The 20,762-nt window shown below is 40.9% G+C and overlaps 2 protein-coding genes and 1 long non-coding RNA gene across 3 annotated transcripts; all 3 read left to right on the top strand.

The window, feature by feature from the left end:
- The first annotated feature begins 4,449 nt into the window (after positions 1 to 4,449).
- On the top strand, positions 4,450 to 7,023 carry LOC146497112 (tripartite motif-containing protein 16-like). The gene has a single exon (XM_085140715.1). It carries the CDS (start codon positions 4,881 to 4,883, stop codon positions 6,564 to 6,566), a length of 1,686 nt encoding a protein of 561 aa, XP_084996841.1. The 5' UTR covers positions 4,450 to 4,880; the 3' UTR covers positions 6,567 to 7,023.
- Positions 7,024 to 13,173: 6,150 nt separating this feature from the next.
- LOC146497111 (uncharacterized) lies at positions 13,174 to 15,222 on the top strand. The gene is made up of 2 exons (XR_014870799.1): positions 13,174 to 13,986; positions 14,137 to 15,222. It is a non-coding gene; the product is annotated as an uncharacterized LOC146497111 (long non-coding RNA).
- Positions 15,223 to 17,159: 1,937 nt separating this feature from the next.
- LOC146497110 (tripartite motif-containing protein 16-like) lies at positions 17,160 to 20,320 on the top strand. Its single transcript, XM_085140754.1, has 2 exons — positions 17,160 to 17,370; positions 17,461 to 20,320. Exon 2 carries the CDS (start codon positions 18,201 to 18,203, stop codon positions 19,860 to 19,862), a length of 1,662 nt encoding a protein of 553 aa, XP_084996880.1. The 5' UTR covers positions 17,160 to 17,370; positions 17,461 to 18,200; the 3' UTR covers positions 19,863 to 20,320.
- Positions 20,321 to 20,762: the final 442 nt, after the last annotated feature.

Raw genomic sequence — 20,762 nt, 5'->3', positions numbered from 1 at the left:
CAAAGAGCAGAGGCAATCCTAAGGTGCTATTCAACACCATTAGTGACATTGTTTAGTGAAATTAGTGAAATTTTCTTTCTTTTCTGCTTGCAAAAATTCATAAAGTGAGAATGAATTTGATATTCAGTTGTACGTTTCTTTTAAGCCCCAGGATTTATCTAAGCTTCAGCGTCTGAATAATTGCTTAGATTCGATCAAACGTTGGATGGCTGCAAATTTCCTCCAACTCAACGAGGGCAAAACCGAAGTCCTCGTATGCGCCCCTGATAGATTTTTATGGCAGATACTGAAAGCCCTTGGTCCTCTCTCACTCTGTTAAATCCTCTATCAGGAATTTAGGTGTCACTTTTGACTCGACTCTCACATTGGACGGGCACGTGAAATCTCTGGTTCGGTCTTGTTTTTATCACTTAAGAAATGTGGCTAAGCTAAGCCCGATTTTATCTCGCTCTGAACTGCAGATTGCTATACATGCATGCAAAACGCTGCAGCTAGGCTTTTGACAAAATCCTCCAAGTACTCACATGTGACACCGTTGTTATCTCAGCTTCCTGTTGAATTTAGAGTCCATTTTAAGATCCTGGTCTTGACTTACAGAGCTGTGCACGGACTGGCACCAGCCTACATCTCTGATCTGCTACAGCCCGATGTCCCCAGCAGGTCCCTGAGGTCATCTGATCAGGGCTTACTTGCTATAAAACAGACTAAGATGAGAACTAAGGGTGACAGAGCTTTTGCCACTGTGGCCCCGAGACTGTGGAACTCTCTCCCCCAAACATTAAGAACTGTGGACTCAGTAGCTGTTTTTAAAAAACAACTCAAAACTCACCTTTTTAAAACTGCTTTTGGTTCATTTTTTGCCTGTTTTATTTAGTCGTTTTTAAATCTTTTTATGACCTGTAATCTTATGTGCAGCACTTTGTGATTCTGTCATGAAAGATGCTATATAAATTATTTATTTATTTATTTATGGCTTAGAGAGGTTCCACAGCTTTGTATGTGGCTTACCCTCTTTCACTGCAGAAACAGATCATTGCCCACTAGTATCTATCATCAAGAAGAACTTGAATGAAATGACGCCAAGAATTTAGCGTCTGATAATGAGAATGCAGAGATGTGACTTTCAGCTAGTTTACACGCCAGGAAAGCACCTGATAATTGCAGATGCACTCTTACGAGCACCCACAGGGGGCATGGTGAGCACAACAGAAGAAGACATTCAGACTCACATAAACATGGTCTCTGCCAAACTTCCTGTGCCAGACATGAAATCTAAGCAAATAACTGACGAGACTGCACAAGACACAGAACTGCAACATGTTATGGAAAGCATGTCAAATGGATGTTTGTTGGCTCGTGTCCACTCTTCTACCATATTAGAGGAGAACTGAGTGTAGTCAATGGACTGCTATTGAAGCAGGACAAAATCGTCATTCCACAGACGATGAGGCAAGAGATGCTTACCAGAATACATGAAGGCCATCTCGCAATTGAGAAATGCAAAAGAAGGGCAAGAGAGACAGTCTTTTGGCCTGGAATGAACAGAGAGATAAAGAATATGATAAGAAGGTGTGAGACATGTCAGAAGTAACACAATAAACAGACCAAAGGATCTATGGTTGTTGATGAAACACCAACAGCATCAGGATGGATTTGTTTCATGTTAAAAACAACTAAATTTACAATATTTACAATGAACTTTTGACCTACTCAAAATTGTAAAAATATAAATAAATAAGACTATAAATAACCTTTCTGAGAATGTCCAAACACCAAGTGCAGCTATCAAACTTTAAGTAGGTTGCAGTTTTTACTGAAAGTTGTAAATCAAACAAACCCTGTTAGTGCCTCCCTTCACAGATGTGTCTGTATCAGGATGGGTCTAAACAACATGGTGTAAATGCAGTTGCTGGTGAGCCTCATTTCCTGTAGGAGGTGAGACAGAGAAATGGACCTTCCCTGTCGAGCGCTGGGAGAGAAACTCCTGCTCATCCCCTCACTCTGCGCTTCCCCGTTAACCCACTAGATGGCAGGTTTGCCATTAGAAGATCAGGAATAGACCCATTCATTGAAACGTTGATCCCATTACTTACAGAACAAATGACTCTGACCTGTCATATAACAAACTTATAAAAAACATGCCTCAGAAATACCCGTGAGACAGAATACGTACTATCAGACACTTGCATGGAGAAACCTTATGAATGCCAGCGCTCACACACTCACGTGTGCACGCAGGTACTTACAGACTCACACTATCTTGGGTGGCTGCTGCCTCAACATATCTAATTATCGATTTTGTGTACTGCTTAAAAAGATTCAGCATTTATTATTTACTGTTACCCAGTGTTGGGCAAGTTTGAAAAAGTAATTAATTATAGTTACTAGTTACTTCTTCAAAAAAGTAACTGAGTTACAATATTTTAAAAATAATTAATTACTTGAAAAGTAACTATTGTGTTACTTTAAAAAGAAACGTTTAACCCTCTGGGGTCCAGGGTTTAATTGGCCATTTTTTACTGCTTTTGATTTTCCCTCCACATTTTACCTTTAAAAACTTTTTGCTTTGCCTTGTTTGGTTTCATTCTTTTCAGCACAACCTCACATGTCTGAATTTACAGTTATGTTTTCATTTTGACAAACCGTATTAGCACAATTGATCTAAAATCAGACAGAAAACATAAAATCTGAGTAGAAAAGGTTATATTTTTTACTGTTTATTGAATCATATTTCATAACTTTCATGACATTAAATGCAGTTGTCAATTTTAAAATCTTATGCACAAGTTTTGCAAACAAAGTTATTTGCAGCCATTTACCTTTTTTTAAAATAACCACTTCAATGTCACGGAAAAGAGGGACCCAGGCGCGGTTCTTCTTCACAGAAACACAGTGCGTTTATTTACAGTGAAACAGACAGGCAAGTCCAACAATTCACTCAAAAGTGCAATTTTCCAATCGTGCTCGTCCCTTGCTCCCAGTGCGTTCCGTGTTGTAACTCCCTTAGTGTGTGTGCTCCCCAACTCGCTTCTCCGCTCGCACCTCCTGGAGGAAGAAGGAAAATCCACCGTTAGCCACACGCTCGCCGAATAACAAGCTCACACTGCTCGCACGGACTATACCAGCTCGGAGTAATAATCCCACGTCGACTGTCGCCGCGAGTCCAGGTTAAATACCTCTGTCTAGCCGGGAGGAATGATTACCAACGGCTGGTCAGGTAATCAGCTGCAGGTGGGCCAGCAACAGCGAAGAGGGACTCCCAATGACGACAGTCGCCAGGACACGCCTCTCCCACGGCGCGCACTTCCGTAAACAGCCCCGAGGACCGGGGAGGGAGAGAGGGAGAAGCAAACACACACAGAAAACATAAACAGATGCAACTGGTTTCCTGTGCCAACAACGTGTGGTGCTGTGGTAAAGAATAGAGAAGGCACACAGATTGAGCTGCTGTTATCTTCACAGGAAGGTTTGTTCTTCACAATAGTGTCTTTGAACAGCTTCAGGAATCATTACATTCAATGCAAAGGAATGACCTTCTGCTTCAGTCCCATTTACAATACATGGCCACAGTTTCCTTTGCTAGAGTCTATATAAATCTCTCAGCACAACTCTGACAAAACATGCTGCTTGAGTCCATTCAAAATATTACAACTACAATATGTAACATTAAACTTTATCATATATAAAAATATAGCATTCTTTATAAAGACACACAAACACACTTGTGCTCCCTGTACTTCCTTTTTAAATACATTTATAAAGCATATTAAATGAATCTGTTTTTAATCATTTTAATACTTACAGCACTAAATTATTTATGTGACGTGTTTCTAATGTACTGACAATGTAACTTCTTTTTTTATGGTTTCACTGCTTACAAAAACAATGGTTTTGGTATAAAACAAACACAGTCTCTCATGTGGTTTAACTGCCACGCACACACACACACACACACACACACACACACACACACACACACACACAAACCCTATTCCACATTAGCCACTAAGCTAGCATTAGCATCACCTGCAGCTTTAACTCACAATTTTCCAAAAAAAAACAACATTTTTCTATTTATAAGGGGTGAAGTAAACATTTATTTTAATGCATATTTACTAACCTGTGGTAAAGAAAAGAAAAGACACGAACGTTAAACTAGAGTTCGCTTCACAACAGGAAGGTTTATTCTTCCTCTGTGCCCCAAAACACTGCTCGATACCACCGGTGCGCTGTGTGCCCTCTAGTGTTCGCATGTGTAATAGCATTACCTCAAACTGCCATAATTCAACAAGAATGTTTAAATGACAGGTTAACAAATACAAACATAATGAAATTTTTCTTGAAGGTGACTGTTTTTCTCTGATTATTTTCAATATTGTATTTTGAAAGAAGCTATTTTAAACTCTTTACATGTTGAAAGAAAAATGATTTTCTTATAACTAAAATAGAAAGAGAAGTATAGTTTCATTAACTCATCTATATAAAGCATTTTGTTGAGGGTACAGCAGCCGTGGTAGCTTATCTTGAAACAACAACTGTAATCTCCATATATTTCAACTATTTCCTGGAAAATAATGTGAACTTTAACCTCAAAATAAGTAGTTTTATCTTAAGGAGGCTCTAATACTTTGTAATAAACAGACCGCACCCTGGCTCTTGTCACTGCCAGGATATTTCTTTAGTGCCTCCCTTCATAGATGTGTCTGTATCAGGATGGGTCTAAACAACATGGTGTAAATGCAGTTGCTGGTGAGCCTCATTTCCTGTAGGAGGTGAAAAAGAGCAGAGATCTGTTTCCCTTCAGAGCACAGAGGTTGTTTCTGTTCAGAGGAAGTGAAACTGTCTGACAGTCACTGAGAGACGGTGAAACGGCACAGCACATGAATCAAATGGATCAAACAAAATTCTGCTGTTCAGTCTGTTTGGATCTACTGAAGGATCCGGTGACTATTCCCTGTGGACACAGCTACTGCATGAACTGTATTAAAAGCTTCTGGGATGAAGAGGAAAAGAAGAAAATCTACAGCTGCCCTCAGTGCAGACAGACTTTCACAGCGAGGCCTGTCCTGGTGAAAAACACCATGTTAGCAGATTTAGTGGAGGAGCTGAAGAAGACTGGACTCCAAGCTGCTCCTGCTGATCACTGCTATGCTGGACCTGAAGATGTGGCCTGTGATGTCTGCACTGGGAGAAAAATGAAAGCATTCAAGTCCTGTTTATTCTGTCTGGCATCTTACTGTGAGAAACACCTTCAGACTCATTATGATGTGGCTGCATTTAAGAAACACAAGCTGGTGGAGCCCTCCAAGAAGCTCCAGGAGAAGATCTGCTCTCGTCATGATGAGGTGATGAAGATGTTCTGCCGTACTGATCAGCAGAGTATCTGTTATCTCTGCTCTGTGGATGAACATAAAGGCCACGACACAGTCTCAGCTGCAGCAGAAAGGACTGAGAGGCAGAGAGAGCTGGAGGTGAGTCGACAAAACATCCAGCAGAGAATCCAGGACAGAGAGAAAGATGTGAAGCTGCTTCAACAGGAGGTGGAGGCCATCAATCAGTCTGCTGATCAAACAGTGGAGCACAGTGAGAAGATCTTCACTGAGCTGATCCATCTCATCCAGAAAAGAAGCTCTGATGTGAAGCAGCAGATCAGATCCCAGCAGGAAACTGAAGTGAGTCGAGTCAAAGAGCTTCAGGAGAAGCTGGAGCAGGAGATCACTGAGCTGAAGAGGAAAGATGCTGAGCTGAAGCAGCTCTCACACACAGAGGATCACATCCAGTTTCTACACAACTACCCCTCACTGTCAGCACTCAGTGAGTCTACAGACTCATCCAGCATCAATATCCGTCCTCTGAGCTACTTTGAGGATGTGACAGCAGCTGTGTCAGAGGTCAGAGATAAACTACAGGACATTCTGAGAGAGGAATGGACAAACATCTCACTGACAGTCACTGAAGTGGATGTTTTACTGTCAGATCCACCAGAGCCAAAGACCAGAGCTGGATTCTTAAAATATTCATGTGAAATCACACTGGATCCAAACACAGCAAACAAACAGCTGTTATTATCAGAGAGGAAGAGAAAAGTAACAGTAATGGAACAACAACAGTCTTATTCTGATCATCCAGACAGATTCACTTGTTGGTGTCAGGTCCTGAGTAGAGAGAGTCTGACTGGACGTTGTTACTGGGAGGTGGAGTGGAGAGGGGAAGGAGTTTTTGTAGCAGTCGCATACAAGAATATGAGCAGAAAAGGAGGGGGTATTGAATGTTTATTTGGACATAATGACAAATCTTGGTCATTAGATTGTAACAACAACAGTTATACATTTTGGTACAACAGCATCCAAACTCGTGTCTCAGGTCCTCGTTCCTCCAGAGTAGGAGTGTACCTGGATCACAGAGCAGGTATTTTGTCCTTCTACAGCGTCTCTGAAACCATGACTCTCCTCCACAGAGTCCAGACCACATTCACTCAGCCGCTCTATGCTGGGCTGTTGTTTTACAACACTATATTTGGAGTTTACAATTATGGAGCCACTGCTGAGTTGATTAAAGTGAAATAGACTGAAGTCTTTCATATTGTGGGTTTAAATTTGTATTTTAGCTTCATTTTATTTTCTCTCCATCATTTCTGCACAGAGATCAGCTGTCAGTCAAACATTATGGGTGGTACCTCCACATCTTCTAGTTGTTCTCTTGATGTTTCTGAGTTTTTAAAGGAGATCTTTCCTGTGACTGTTTATGGAGGCTATCACTGCTCATCATCATTTTGATTTACTAAAATATTTCTCCACATGAAAATGTAAACTTCTCTATCCTCTAAATGTTTCTGGAATATTTGTATTGAAAATGTCCACATTTCTCTTTATGAGTATGGCAGACCATGTGTGTGTGTTTGTGTTTGTTTTTGTCAAAATCATCAAACAAATGAGGAAAAACTGTGATTTTAATGAATGAATTCATATATTGTGTTGATGTTTTATTGTGTGAATAAACTGGAAGGTTTGACTATAAATCAAACTTTGAACAAAGTCTTTTCTTCTGTCTTCATTCCAGGATCTCACTCAAATCTGATGCAGAAAATATGAAACTAATCTGAGAGAATAACTGAAGCAGTTTTCCTCCTGAAGCATCACAAAGTTCAGAGTTCATGTTTAGAGCAGAAGATTCAGCAGTCGCTCTGTGACCTTTCAACTTTCTTCACTAAAACAGCTTCATTACAGAGAAACAAGTCACATTTTCTTCATGTTCTTAAGTCCTTTCAGATGTTTGTAATGGTCCTTGAATGCAGCATCAGTGTTACAGGTTGTGACTCCTGTGAACAAACTGACACAGTGTGATATTACACATATTTAAATCTGTCTTTACTGATGATGTTGAAGCTGCTGAAGGCTCAGTGAAGTTTTGTCTTCCTGCAGGTTAACAAGTGAAATCTGAAAGTGATGCACAACACAAGAGGGCGCCTTCATCCTGCTAACAGGGATGTAGAGGAGGTTAAAGCACCTCAGCTCAGTTTGTCCACATGTTTTACATTCTGCCATGTTTTTAGGCTGAATAAAGCCTTTATCATAAAGTGCATTGTGTCATAGATCATGGTAAACTGGATCAAAGCATCATTAGTCACTTATTTAGTTTGGACTGAAATTACTGCACAAATATTTCATCAGCAGCTCATCAGCTTTGTATAATGTAGTGTTTATGGGCTACATTTAAACTACAGTATTACACTTGTTCACAACTAATCATTTCAAATGAAGTCTATTACAGTTTAACAACTAGTTGATGAGTACAGTGAAACAGTCATGGTGACCACAGAACAGCTGAAGACTGAACTGAGGTGAGGATGACACTCAGTGTTTAAAAGGTCACTTTCTGTTGTGTTCAAAGATTTCCTTCAGATATGGTCTTTAATCAGTAAAGCCAGTGATACAGCAGTGTCATTAGCTGTGTTATTGGCACCAGGCTGTGTTTATGTATGTATTTAATTCTGTCTGAGGATGTCTTCAGCATGAAATGATCATTTGCTCAGCTGCTGTGTCTCATCTCTTATCAGACATTGGTTGGAATGTCATTGGTCATAGCAGATGGCCCCGCCCCTCCCTGATCCTGGTTCTGCCGGAGGTTTCTTCGTATTAAAAGGGAGTTTTTCCTTCCCACTGTTCCCAAAGTGCTTGCTCATAGGAGGTCATATAATTGGGTTTTTTGCTGTATGTATTATTGTAGGGTTTACCTTACAATATAAAGCACCTTGAGGCAACTGTTGTTGTGATTTGAAGCTATATAAATAAAGTTTAATTGAATGGACACAGTCAAACTGCACGATGCAAATAAAATGACTAAAATCATCTTTCTTGTGGTTTATTGACTTCAGACCAGCAGACAAAGCCGACAGATTCTAAAGTTGGGGAGAAATCTAGATTGTGTACTAAAAAGTTTTTCTTGTTATCAATAGACATTTGGAATGACAGTGTTATGACGTGGACCGAAAACGCAGACAAAGGAGAAAATCAAAGTAAAAAATAAAATGTAAAAAGAGGTGAACCGTTTCTTTTGGGCTCAAGTCAAAAATGGAAAACAATTAGGGCAAAACGTCCTGGGACAAACTAAACTACAAACTAAACTGGGAGCAGCTAAATTACTATGATGACTGAAACATGAAGCTGAACAGGAACATGAAGAAAAAAAACATGAGCATGAACCTGAGAAGTAGAAATAAAACGCTGTGAGCAGACGTGACTTGACATGGAGAAAACACACAACCTGACAAAGAACAGGGGAAGGCAGAGGACATGAATACACAGAAGGGTAATGAGGGAAGTGGAAACACAGCTGACACAAATGTACCTGAACGCCACAGGAAAAGTACAACTAAACACACTGATTATGGAACAGAATCCACAATAAAACAGGAACCATTGAGACATGAACTGGGACACGCAAGCTTGACACGAGACAGAGAGGGAACCTACAGACGAGGAGATAAAAAACAGACAAAGACTCAAACAAGGAGACGAAGGAGAAACATAAACTAGGTTAAATCTCAACTAAACCCTAACTAATACTAAACACCAGAACCTAACATATTTACAATGTAACATAAAGCAAACTCAACTCAGTTGTTGGTTGTTCTAAAGTAAAGCTCACAGTCTTAAGTGTTGATATTCAACACAAAGAAAAGCTCACGTCTTTGAATTTACTTACAATTAGTTTTTATAAATTCTGACCGTAAACAATTTTTACAGGTTTGATATTCTTGGACACTCGATATCAGGTGAAGCGATTTAATAAAAATTTTAAAATTTGTAATTTTATATGTCCCAATGAGTCATTTACACTAAACAGTGACAGTATAACAGATTTGTCATTTAGATCCCAAATTTCTGAGAGAAATAACTGAATTTAAAATATGGCAGACCTCAAATCAGACTTAATTGATAGAGATATATGCAAATGTGGTGGCACGAAGGTGGAAAACAGGTAAAGGCAACTAGATGGTGTTGACAGCGCCACCTGGGGAGGAAGTTACACCCCAGGAGAGGTTACAATAGCCAGTGCAAACGTAACAGTTACAAAAGGCACACGGGCTCGTTATTAACCCTTTCATGGATGATGGGGGCGATCGTGGCTCAAGAGTTGGGAGTTCGCCTTGTAATCGGAAGGTTGCCGGTTCGAGCAACCTTCCGATTCCGTTCGGTCGTTGTGTCCTTGGGCAAGACACTTCACCCGTTGCCTACTGGTGGTGGTCAGAGAACCCGGTGGCGCCAGTGTGCGGCAGCCTCGCCTCTGTCAGTGCGCCCCAGGGTGGCTGTGGCTGCAATGTAGCTGCCATCACCAGTGTGTGAATGTGTGGATGACTGAATGTAGTGTAAAGTGCTTTGGGGTCCTTAGGAACTAGTAAAGCGCTATACAAATACAGGCCATTTATCATGGATGAATTATGACAACCTCACTCAGGATTGTTTTCTTAAGTCAGGGGTCGGCAACCTGCGGCTCCAGAGCCGCATGCGGCTCTTTAGTCCTTATACTGCGGCTCAGCGTGGTTTGGGAAAATAAGTTAGTATTTAGCTGAAGTGTATTTTATTTATGTTAGTTCTTTTTAACTTGTAGTTCTAAATTGGAAGATTATTGTGATATTGAAATATAAAAATAAAATTATATTCTATTATTTTTTCATCGCTCAAAATAAGAGTCACACTCGCGGAAGCCGGTATACCCGCCGAAACGCCGTGCATGTATCGAGACTTTCAACCCCAGGTAGGCCAATTATAGATCTTCGGATCCACATTATGTCAGCAGCTATTCTCCACCGTGAACTATGTTAAAGACAAACACCGCTCACGCCTGACAGATGACAGCTTACAGTCCTGCGTAAACTGACTTCGTACAGCCCCGATTAGCAGACGCTGTGCGCAGAGGTTCAGGAGCAGAAGTCCCATTGTAAACATATCACGGCAGACCCGACGATGTTTGCATGAACACGCTTTTCAGCATCTCTTTATTGACAACTTTTCACACACGGTTGCTGTACGCATACAGCCGGCTGTAGCTTTTCACCTCACAGCCCGACATACACCACCAACAACACAACAGCACAGATAGCGCAGACGTAAAGGCAGCGAGGCACGATTGCGGGTGTCGCTCAGGTGCGTCCGCCTCCCCTGCAGCGGCGCTGCAGACCACGCCCCGCCGCACGCATTAACCTGGTAAAATACATATTTAGGCAGAATTTTGCAAATATCTATTTTTAATTTTTCAGCAGCATAGTGCTTTTTTACCAATTATTTTTTAAAAGTCATGTCAAGGCTCCAACAGCCCAAAGGCGATATAAGGGTGGTGGCTGAGAACAGTTTTTGTTTGCTGGATCATTTTAGTTCAGGTTGGTGTCTTTCCTTTTGTTATATTTCTTTAAGAATTCAAAATGTGTTGATTACATAAATAAAATGTAATTTTCTCTGTAGCACTTCATGGATTTCATAAGCAACACACCTTAGTTGTTCACACAAAGCATGAGGATAAAAAACAATATATACAGTGTTATCTTCATTTTAGATGTCAAAAAGTATTTGCTGCTCGCAGTGTTTTCTTTTGCGTGGAAACCGAGTCCAAATGGCTCTTTGGGTGTAAAAGGTTGCAGACCCCTGTCTTAAGTATTTTTATTCATCTTTAGTCATGAAAAAAAGATTTTTGAACTTGAGTTTTTTAAACGTAGTTTTCAAAGAGTTTTTTTACATGTCCACTTAGGTGGACAACATATGTTTCAACTTGTGAATCTGACACTGTGTGTTGTGTTTATGTGCAAGTACACCATCAACACTGACACAAATACAAGAAAACAGCCTTTGAGTAGCTGTCCACTGTAGTGACCACTATGTGTGAAAGGATCAACAAGCAGAGGTGAGGAAGGTCAGTTTCATAAAACAAAGTTTAGACAAAATAACTGCAAATGTAGAGCTGCAGAAAAGAAACTCCTTAGATAGCAGGGCTGTCAACACAGAAGCGTGAATGAAAACACTTTATTAGCAAACATTAATTAAATGAACAGGCTTCACTGCAGTGATGGTGGAGACCGGCCACTTGGGGAGGCAACCTACAGCAAGTGAGAGCAGCTAAACAGATTCAGCAAGATGTAAACACAAAGCGTGGATCGTTCACCCGATGGCACGTACACAGACACGCTGTCGGGGCTGAATGCTGACATCTCACATTTTCTGAAGCTGCAGGTTTTGTCACTCTCTGACCAAAATTCACTGAACAAGCAGCAAAAGAAGATCAGAACTGCTTCACGTTTGATGAACATCATCATAAAATCCCTCCTACCTTTGCTGTTTTGGTTCCACCACGTTAAAATCTCACCTCCTGCACAGCTCTCTCTCTCTCAGTGTACTTCAAGAACAGTTTCCCATCTCAAATCTGTTCTCTGCATTATTCACTTGCTCATTATGCACCAGTCTACCGTTGTGTACAGCGCTGTCAGGTGCTGTTTTTATAAAATAACCTCTGACAAAAAAGCCTCATTTCGGCTGTTCAATACTGAAGAAATCGAAACTTTTTAAAATGATGCCAAATTGCAAAACGCTTAGCTGTGTCTCTAGTAAAACCTCTGCACCTTTGCTCTGCTTCACTTCAGCAGCATCACGTAATCTTCATATGCTGAGTCAAAATTGGATCCAAATGGTGATTGAATCGAATCGGGACCTTGTGAATTGGAATCAAAATGATTGTAGAAATCAAAATCGATACCCAGCCCAAGATATAACCCCACATACAGCTGAGCCACACAACCTGACATTTCTTCCCCCTCAGTTAAATGAATAGATGGAAGTTAAATGACTGCAGACATAAAAGCCACTAGTTCCCACACAACAGTTCCCTGACACAGTGTTAATTTGTTTCGTTTTTATCAACAGTTGTAGCAGACCAAGCTACCTGAGACATTGCATTGAATTATTGTTTATATCTTAATTATTTCACCTGACTGATTTCACCTCAGATATTTTTTTTTCCTTTTGGTAGATCAAAGCAGCTCGTGCTGTTTCTGCTTTCTTTTTCATGCCAAAAAGAAGAAGAATGCTTCAAAGAAGTGGAGTTCATGGTCTCAGTGGATTGTTGTTTGGAGATGTGTAATATTAGTGCATGCTACAGTTTGTTATTCAAAATTGTTCACTTGTTGTCTGTTTTGCTGACAAAGCATTCAAACTGAGCAGAATACAGAAAGAGCAGAGATTACAAAACAAATCAGGAAATGACTTCAAACTTACTGAGAGCAAGGCCTCTGTTACAAATCTGTCTCATACAAAAACATGCTGTACAGGTCCAATATGGTAAGTGTTCACGGGAATCCAACAGCTGGCTCTACCTGAGCCACTTAAATATTTTATAAAGTCACTGAGTCAACAGTTTCTAATGTTTGTTTTCTTAATTGCAGTTAAAGTGTGGCTGGTAAAGATGGAAACACAAACAGAATGTAAACTGTCTGAGTTTGTGAAATTTGTTAATAACAAACGACACAAAAACAAAGATAAACAACACAAACAGGCTCTTAATATTCATTAATAATTAGAAAACATCTAAACATCCTGGTCGTGGATTTTTACAGTCTTAGTTTCGCTCACTGTCATCTTCATAATCATCATGATCAACATATGACAGGGGGAGGTCCTGAAGTGGGCGGGGCTGTCTCTGGTGATGTCACCATGAATGGCAGGAACAGCGTTTGCCACATGTTGCTGAAACATCACAGCACACTGGTGTAGTTTCATTTCCAGCTGTTTAACATTTGACACGTCAACACTGAGGCGAACAAGAAGAAACAGTGTTGGGTCTAAAATAACTGGCAGGAAGTAACCAGTAACCAGTAGTTAGAAAGTGGATGGCATGTGTTTATAGTGACTGCGTTATGGTTACTACAGTTAGGTAACTATAGTTACCAAAAGCAGAAGCACACAGACCAACAGGGATCAGATGATGAATGTTACAGGAACTCGCTCATCTGTGGTGATCACTGAGTGCTGCTGTGTTCTTTTATTGGAGTTGGCTGGTTGGACAGTCTAATAGTGAAAATGACTTAAAGAGGTCTAGAATATTACTACTATTAAACATTAGAGCTCAAGTTTGGATCATTTAGATCTAAAAAGAATTTCAGCAATCCAGTGAACAGACAGGAGTTTAGAGGACAGGTTGGTGTTATATTTCAAAATTACAGCCAATGAGATGTTGCATGGTGGAGCATCTTCTGATCATTAATGAATACAGTATGTTATCATTTTCAGTTCAGGTGTCAAAGTAATTTGAAAAACTTGAAGTTGCCAAAGATTTAAAAAAGTGATAATTATAGTGAAGAAAATCTCTTTTTCATCCGTTTATTCAAACATTTTAAAGCTCAGCTGTCTCAGTCCTTCTATAACGTTCTGCAACTACGACTAACCTGAGGAGGCTTGGATTTGGTTGCAGGCGTCCCTGAACATCCTCCTCAGCAGCACACATGTGGGTACCATATAATATCACACTTCTTTCTGAGCTTTGCTTCCTCACAAGACTAAAGGTGGCATCCTGTGTCACACAGTCTTATCATCATCCACCTGGAGAAGAAACATTTACAGTAATCCTGGTTTTGTTTTCTGATCCTGTAAAAAGATTGAGGTCAGCAAAGCCCAGAGAACACAAGATACACAAGGTCCAACATTCAGACTCAAACAGCCTTCATCAATGAAGAGCACCAGGTTGGTCCAATTATACTAGATATCATCATACATCACATTACTGTGTATGAATAATAACCAAGAAACAAACTCAGAGATGCTGAGGATGTGGTCCCATCATCAGACTGTAAACAAACATCTACCAGACTTCTTTGTTGGAACAGGTAATGCCTAAAATAGGGCTGATTCTCCCATCAGGGATCTGTACAGTGTATTAACCTGTGGTATAAGCAGCAGTCACTGAAATAAGAATAAGAATAACTTTATTTATCCCGAGGGAAATTCTTTTGTCATGTACATGCTCAAAGCAGCAGGAGAGACAGAGGAACAGATGAATAAGATATACAATATATACAATAAGAATATTAGTGTACAGTAATATACAGTAGGATAGTGCAAGACATAGTATCAAATAACTCTAACAAAGTAATATATATAACTATATCCTGGAGAATAAATAACTTAACTATCAGTGCAGGCGATTCTATAAAGTGACATATTATTGTGCAACTGAATAAAGGGAGCAGCAGCGTATGATGGGGGGATGAAACAAATATTCAATAAGGTACTGTTGGGTAATATTGCACGGTCTGGAAGGGAACAGAATAACATTGGTAATAGTCTCAGGAAGATCAGCTACAGAGTGAGGAAGAGTTAAACAGTCTTATAGCCACCGGTACAAAGGATTTCCTGTGGCGGTCAGTTCTGCATTCTGGGGCAGTGAGTCTTTTGCTGCGTTTGCTCCGATGCTCCATCATGGAGGAGTGCATGGGGTGACAGGGGTTGTCCATGATACAAAGAAGCTTTTTTAGCATTCTCCTCTCAGACACCTCCTCCAGGTTCTCCAGTCTGACACCCAGGACAGAACCAGCCTTTTTAATCACTTTGTTCAGCCTGTTGGCATCAGCTGTCTTCACCCCACTGCCCCAGCACACAGCTGCAGAGAACACAGCGCTCTCTACCACAGAGTGATAGAACATGGTCAGCATTTTCCTACAAACATTAAAGGACCTGAGCCGCCTCAGTAGGAGAAGCCGACTCTGCCCTTTTTTAAAGACAGCATTGGTGCTCTTGGTCCAGTCCAGTTTACAGTCCAAGTGTACCCCCAGGTACCGGTAGTCCTCCACGATCTCTACATCAGCCCCCTCTGATGGTGACAGCGGTAGGAGGAGGAGCTTCCTAAAGTCCATAATCAGTTCTTTTGTCTTTGTGATGCTAAGTTGTAGGTGGTTTAGCTCACACCACTCGACAAAGCTGTCCACCACACTCCTGCGCTCCTCCTCCTGTCCATCCCTGATACAACCCACAATGGCAGAGTCATCCGAGAATTTCTGCAGATGACATGACTGAGACTTGTACCTGAAGTCAGATGTGTAGAGGGTGAAGAGGAAGAGAAATATTACTGTTTCACATAATAAGATCTACTTCATAAAAACCAGGGTGGGAGGATTTTAGATGACCTCTGAAAACTGACTCACCTCTGCGAGTGTGAGGCTGTTCCTCCAACCTCAAAAAAAATCTGAGTCTCCAGTCACAGACAAAAACAAATATCCAGCAGGGCGATGGTAAACGCTGACTGGGTGGATGCTGGAGGTTGCTGGTCACACACATTAGCAGAGTGCTTCTAGTTCCCACTGACCCATGTGGACAGTGACTGTGGAGAGCTGCCCTGGCAAACTGAAAAAGGGAAATAAAATTTAAAAAGCCAAACAGGATTTCCGTAAAGACCATCTTGGAATCAGTAATCAAAGATGGATCACAAACTTATAGAAAATCATTGGTTCATCAAATAAATATGAACAGGTTCCTTAACTGTAAGCAGTTAAGATGTGATTTGATTCCCATCCTTCATGTACACAGCACATTTGTCAGGGCCTTCAGGTAAATACAGGAATAATCTCAGGTAACATGGCTTATTGTAGGAATTCTGTGAGAAAGGTTGCTCTAATATTAATACAAAATCCAAGGACAAAGCAACAGCTCAGATTTCTTGAACAATTAAAAAAAACGTCAGCCTATCGATCCATTTTCTTCTTTATATTTAATTCAGGGTCACAGTGGGAGGGTTGGTGGGTGGGTGGAGGGCTCGGGCCTGTCCCAGTAATTATAGGTAGAGTAGACCTGGACAGGTCACCAGTCTGTCGCAGCACTAACAGAGACAGACATCAGAGTAACAAGTCTGTTTAAAATGACTGCAAGCTTGCTACAGCTGCATATGTGACCATGTGTTTCTGTGCATACAGTCCACTGCAGGAAGCTGCTGTCAATGTTTTTGAGTCCACTTTAAACAGACCTCACAAAAGGCTGATGGAGCTCGTCCAGTAGTCTGAATTAAGAATGAAACCTTTGGCCAGGGATTAATCCAGCACATCTCCTCACCACCTTCATTTTAACGGTCCTGGAGTGTGTACTCTTAAGCATTTTTCCCAAACCTGAATAAAAAATACTGATATTTAACAAAATACTCGGTTAAGTAGGTGAGGCAAAGTTACAGTTACTGGATCAGTTTAAGACCAAAATACATTCAAATGAATTACTGACATGGACACTTTGTGAAAAATTACTAAACAGTTCATGCAAAAATTTTACTAAAACCTTTGAATTAAACTTCAAAGTTTTCATTTCAAGCACATCTTGATGTTTTCTTTTAAAGTCCACTGTGACTGTGTACACAGTAAAAACTACAAAAAGATGTTTGTTTGTTTGTTTTTGTAAACACTGTGGACCGATCTGCATTTGTTATTGCTAAATTTAAATATTTGTGTTAGGAGTTGGTGGGGTTTCTCTGGTGTGGTGTCACGGGCTCTGCTTCTGTTCTCAGCTCAGGTAGGCGGGGTGGTGTGTCACGGGATGCTGACACACCGGCGGTGCATCAGACGTCATTTGATGGAGCGTTACTTAGGAGCAGCGCGACTGACGTCTGGTGTCGGAGTATTGCCACCTCCTCGAGTGGTAACGTGTTTAATTCTCCGCGGTGTGCATCACGGCCAACCTATGTCTTGGATTTTGTTTGCTTACCTGTTGTCCTGTATCCTCAGCCGGATCCATCACCCGCTTACCTGTCAGCTGTTTGTGAAGCCGCATTTCCGGGATCACTACGGAGATCAATTACAGCGTTTCTCCCACATCCCGAGAATCCTCGCCCGAGCCCGTACAGCCAGTGTGACAAGTGAGCTCTCCAACTCTCCCCATGTTTATTGCTGTTTCTTACCGGTGGTTTGGCATCTCCCCCTAAAGTTTCGTTTTCTTTTTCTTATAGATCCACGCTGCGTGCGCGGGTAACCCCTTTCCCTCCGAATGCGTGTCAGCCTCCTCCCCTGGTTTCCCTCTGTTTATTCCTCAGTATAATCTCATCCCGTGTAAATAAGTTTGACACAGCAAATAAAGAGCACTCCCTGCATTTTCTGCGCTTCTGTGTATTCTGCCATAGAGTCCGTTCACTCAGCATAACAATTTGTTACTATTTAATGATCATAATTTCATTTGAACATAGGTTTGATTTAGTGGAGTCAGTTGTTCCCATGCATCATTCTGTAAGTGTGAGAATGAACTAAGATTAGAAAATGTCAAAATATAAAGTGTGATTTATTTTTATTCATCACAGCATCCTAAACTTTGCTGAACTTTTTGAAATATAAAATGAACTCGCTGAGTGTTGACTGTCACATTTCAAAGCACCAAGTAAAGATAAACTATTAAACTTTAACTGGGTCAGACTTGTTACTGCATGTTGTAACCAAACATACCACACCCTGCATCATGTGATTGGCTCTTGGTCGCTCTGTAAGAATATTTCTTTAGTGCCTCCCTTCACAGATGTGTCTGTATCAGGATGGGTCTAAACAACATGGTGTAAATGCAGTTGCTGGTGAGCCTCATTTCCTGTAGGAGGAGAAAAAGAGCAGAGATCTGTTTCCCTTCAGAGCACAGAGGTTGTTTCTCTTCAGAGGAAGTGAAACTGTCTGACAGTCACTGAGAGACGGTGAAACGGCACAGCACATGAATCAAATGGATCAAACAAAATTCTGCTGTTCAGTCTGTTTGGATCTACTGAAGGATCCGGTGACTATTCCCTGTGGACACAGCTACTGCAGGAACTGTATTAAAAGCTTCTGGGATGAAGAGGAAAAGAAGAAAATCTACAGCTGCCCTCAGTGCAGACAGACTTTCACAGCGAGGCCTGTCCTGGTGAAAAACACCATGTTAGCAGATTTAGTGGAGGAGCTGAAGAAGACTGGACTCCAAGCTGCTCCTGCTGATCACTGCTATGCTGGACCTGAAGATGTGGCCTGTGATGTCTGCACTGGAAGAAAAATGAAAGCCTCCAAGTCCTGTTTAGTCTGTCTGGCATCTTACTGTGAGAAACACCTTCAGACTCATTATGATTCACCTACATTCAAGAAACACAAGCTGGTGGAGCCCTCCAAGAAGCTCCAGGAGAACATCTGCTCTCGTCATGATGAGGTGATGAAGATGTTCTGCCGTACTGATCAGCAGAGTATCTGTTATCTCTGCTCTGTGGATGAACATAAAGGCCACGACACAGTCTCAGCTGCAGCAGAAAGGACTGAGAGGCAGAGAGAGCTGGAGGTGAGTCGACAAAACATCCAGCAGAGAATCCAGGACAGAGAGAAAGATGTGAAGCTGCTTCAACAGGAGGTGGAGGCCATCAATCAGTCTGCTGATCAAACAGTGGAGCACAGTGAGAAGATCTTCACTGAGCTGATCCATCTCATCCAGAAAAGAAGCTCTGATGTGAAGCAGCAGATCAGATCCCAGCAGGAAACTGAAGTGAGTCGAGTCAAAGAGCTTCAGGAGAAGCTGGAGCAGGAGATCACTGAGCTGAAGAGGAAAGATGCTGAGCTGAAGCAGCTCTCACACACAGAGGATCACATCCAGTTTCTACACAACTACCCCTCACTGTCAGCACTCAGTGAGTCTACAGACTCATCCAGCATCAATATCCGTCCTCTGAGCTACTTTGAGGATGTGACAGCAGCTGTGTCAGAGGTCAGAGATAAACTACAGGACATTCTGAGAGAGGAATGGACAAACATCTCACTGACAGTCACTGAAGTGGATGTTTTACTGTCAGATCCACCAGAGCCAAAGACCAGAGCTGGATTCTTAAAATATTCATGTGAAATCACACTGGATCCAAACACAGCAAACAAATATCTGTTATTATCAGAGGGGAACAGAAAAGTAACATTTATGAAACAACAACAGTCTTATTCTGATCATCCAGACAGATTCATTCATTGGCAGCAGGTCCTGAGTAGAGAGAGTCTGACTGGACGTTGTTACTGGGAGGTGGAGTGGAGAGGGGGAGTTTATGTCGCAGTCGCATACAAGAATATCAGCAGAAAAGGAGGGGGTAAAGAATGTGGATTTGGATATAATGACAAATCTTGGTCATTATATTATTTCAACAACATTTATACATTTTGGTACAACAACATCCAAACTCCTGTCTCAGGTCCTCGTTCCTCCAGAGTAGGAGTGTACCTGGATCACAGAGCAGGTATTTTGTCCTTCTACAGCGTCTCTGAAACCATGACTCTCCTCCACAGAGTCCAGACCACATTCACTCAGCCGCTCTATGCTGGACTTTGGCTTTACTTTATTGGAGACACTGCTGAGTTGATTAAAGTGAAATAGACTGAAGTCTTTCATATTGTGGGTTTAAATCTGTATTTTAGTTTCATTTTATTTTCTCTCCATCATTTCTGCACAGAGATCAGCTGTCAGTCAAACATTATGGGTGGTACCTCCACATCTTCTAGTTGTTCTCTTGATGTTTCTGAGTTTTTAAAGGAGATCTTTCCTGTGACTGTTTATGGAGGCTATCACTGCTCATCATCATTTTGATTTACTAAAATATTTCTCCACATGAAAATGTAAACTTCTCTATCCTCTAAATGTTTCTGGAATATTTGTATTGAAAAATGTCCACATTTCTCTTTATGAGTATGGCAGACCATGTGTGTGTGTTTGTGTTTGTTTTTGTCAAAATCATCAAACAAATGAGGAAAAACTGTGATTTTAATGAATGAATTCATATATTGTGTTGATGTTTTATTGTGTGAATAAACTGGAAGGTTTGACTATAAATCAAACATTGAACAAAGTCTTTTCTTCTGTCTTCATTCCAGGATCTCACTCAAATCTGATGCAGAAAATATGAAACTAATCTGAGAGAATAACTGAAGCAGTTTTCCTCCTGAAGCATCACAAAGTTCAGAGTTCATGTTTAGAGCAGAAGATTCAGCAGTCGCTCTGTGACCTTTCAACTTTCTTCACTAAAACAGCTTCATTACAGAGAAACAAGTCACATTTTCTTCATGTTCTTAAGTCCTTTCAGATGTTTTTAATGGTCCTTCAATGCAGCATCAGTGTTACAGGTTTAAAAGGTCACTTTCTGTTGTGTTCAAAGATTTCCTTCAGATATGGTCTTTAATCAGTAAAGCCAGTGATACAGCAGTGTCATTAGCTGTGTTATTGGCACCAGGCTGTGTTTATGTATGTATTTAATTGTGTCTGAGGATGTCTTCAGCATGA

The sequence above is a fragment of the Neolamprologus multifasciatus genome, chromosome 18 (genome assembly GCF_963576455.1).
Source record: "Neolamprologus multifasciatus chromosome 18, fNeoMul1.2, whole genome shotgun sequence".
In the NCBI taxonomy this organism is placed as follows: domain Eukaryota; kingdom Metazoa; phylum Chordata; class Actinopteri; order Cichliformes; family Cichlidae; genus Neolamprologus; species Neolamprologus multifasciatus.
This window is presented reverse-complemented; position numbering and strand designations above follow the sequence as displayed.

Excerpts from the sequence above, each read along its gene's own strand:
- LOC146497112 (XM_085140715.1), top strand. The coding sequence starts at position 4,881 with ATGAATCAAATGGATCAAACAAAATTCTGCTGTTCAGTCTGTTTGGAT.
- LOC146497110 (XM_085140754.1), top strand. The coding sequence starts at position 18,201 with ATGAATCAAATGGATCAAACAAAATTCTGCTGTTCAGTCTGTTTGGAT.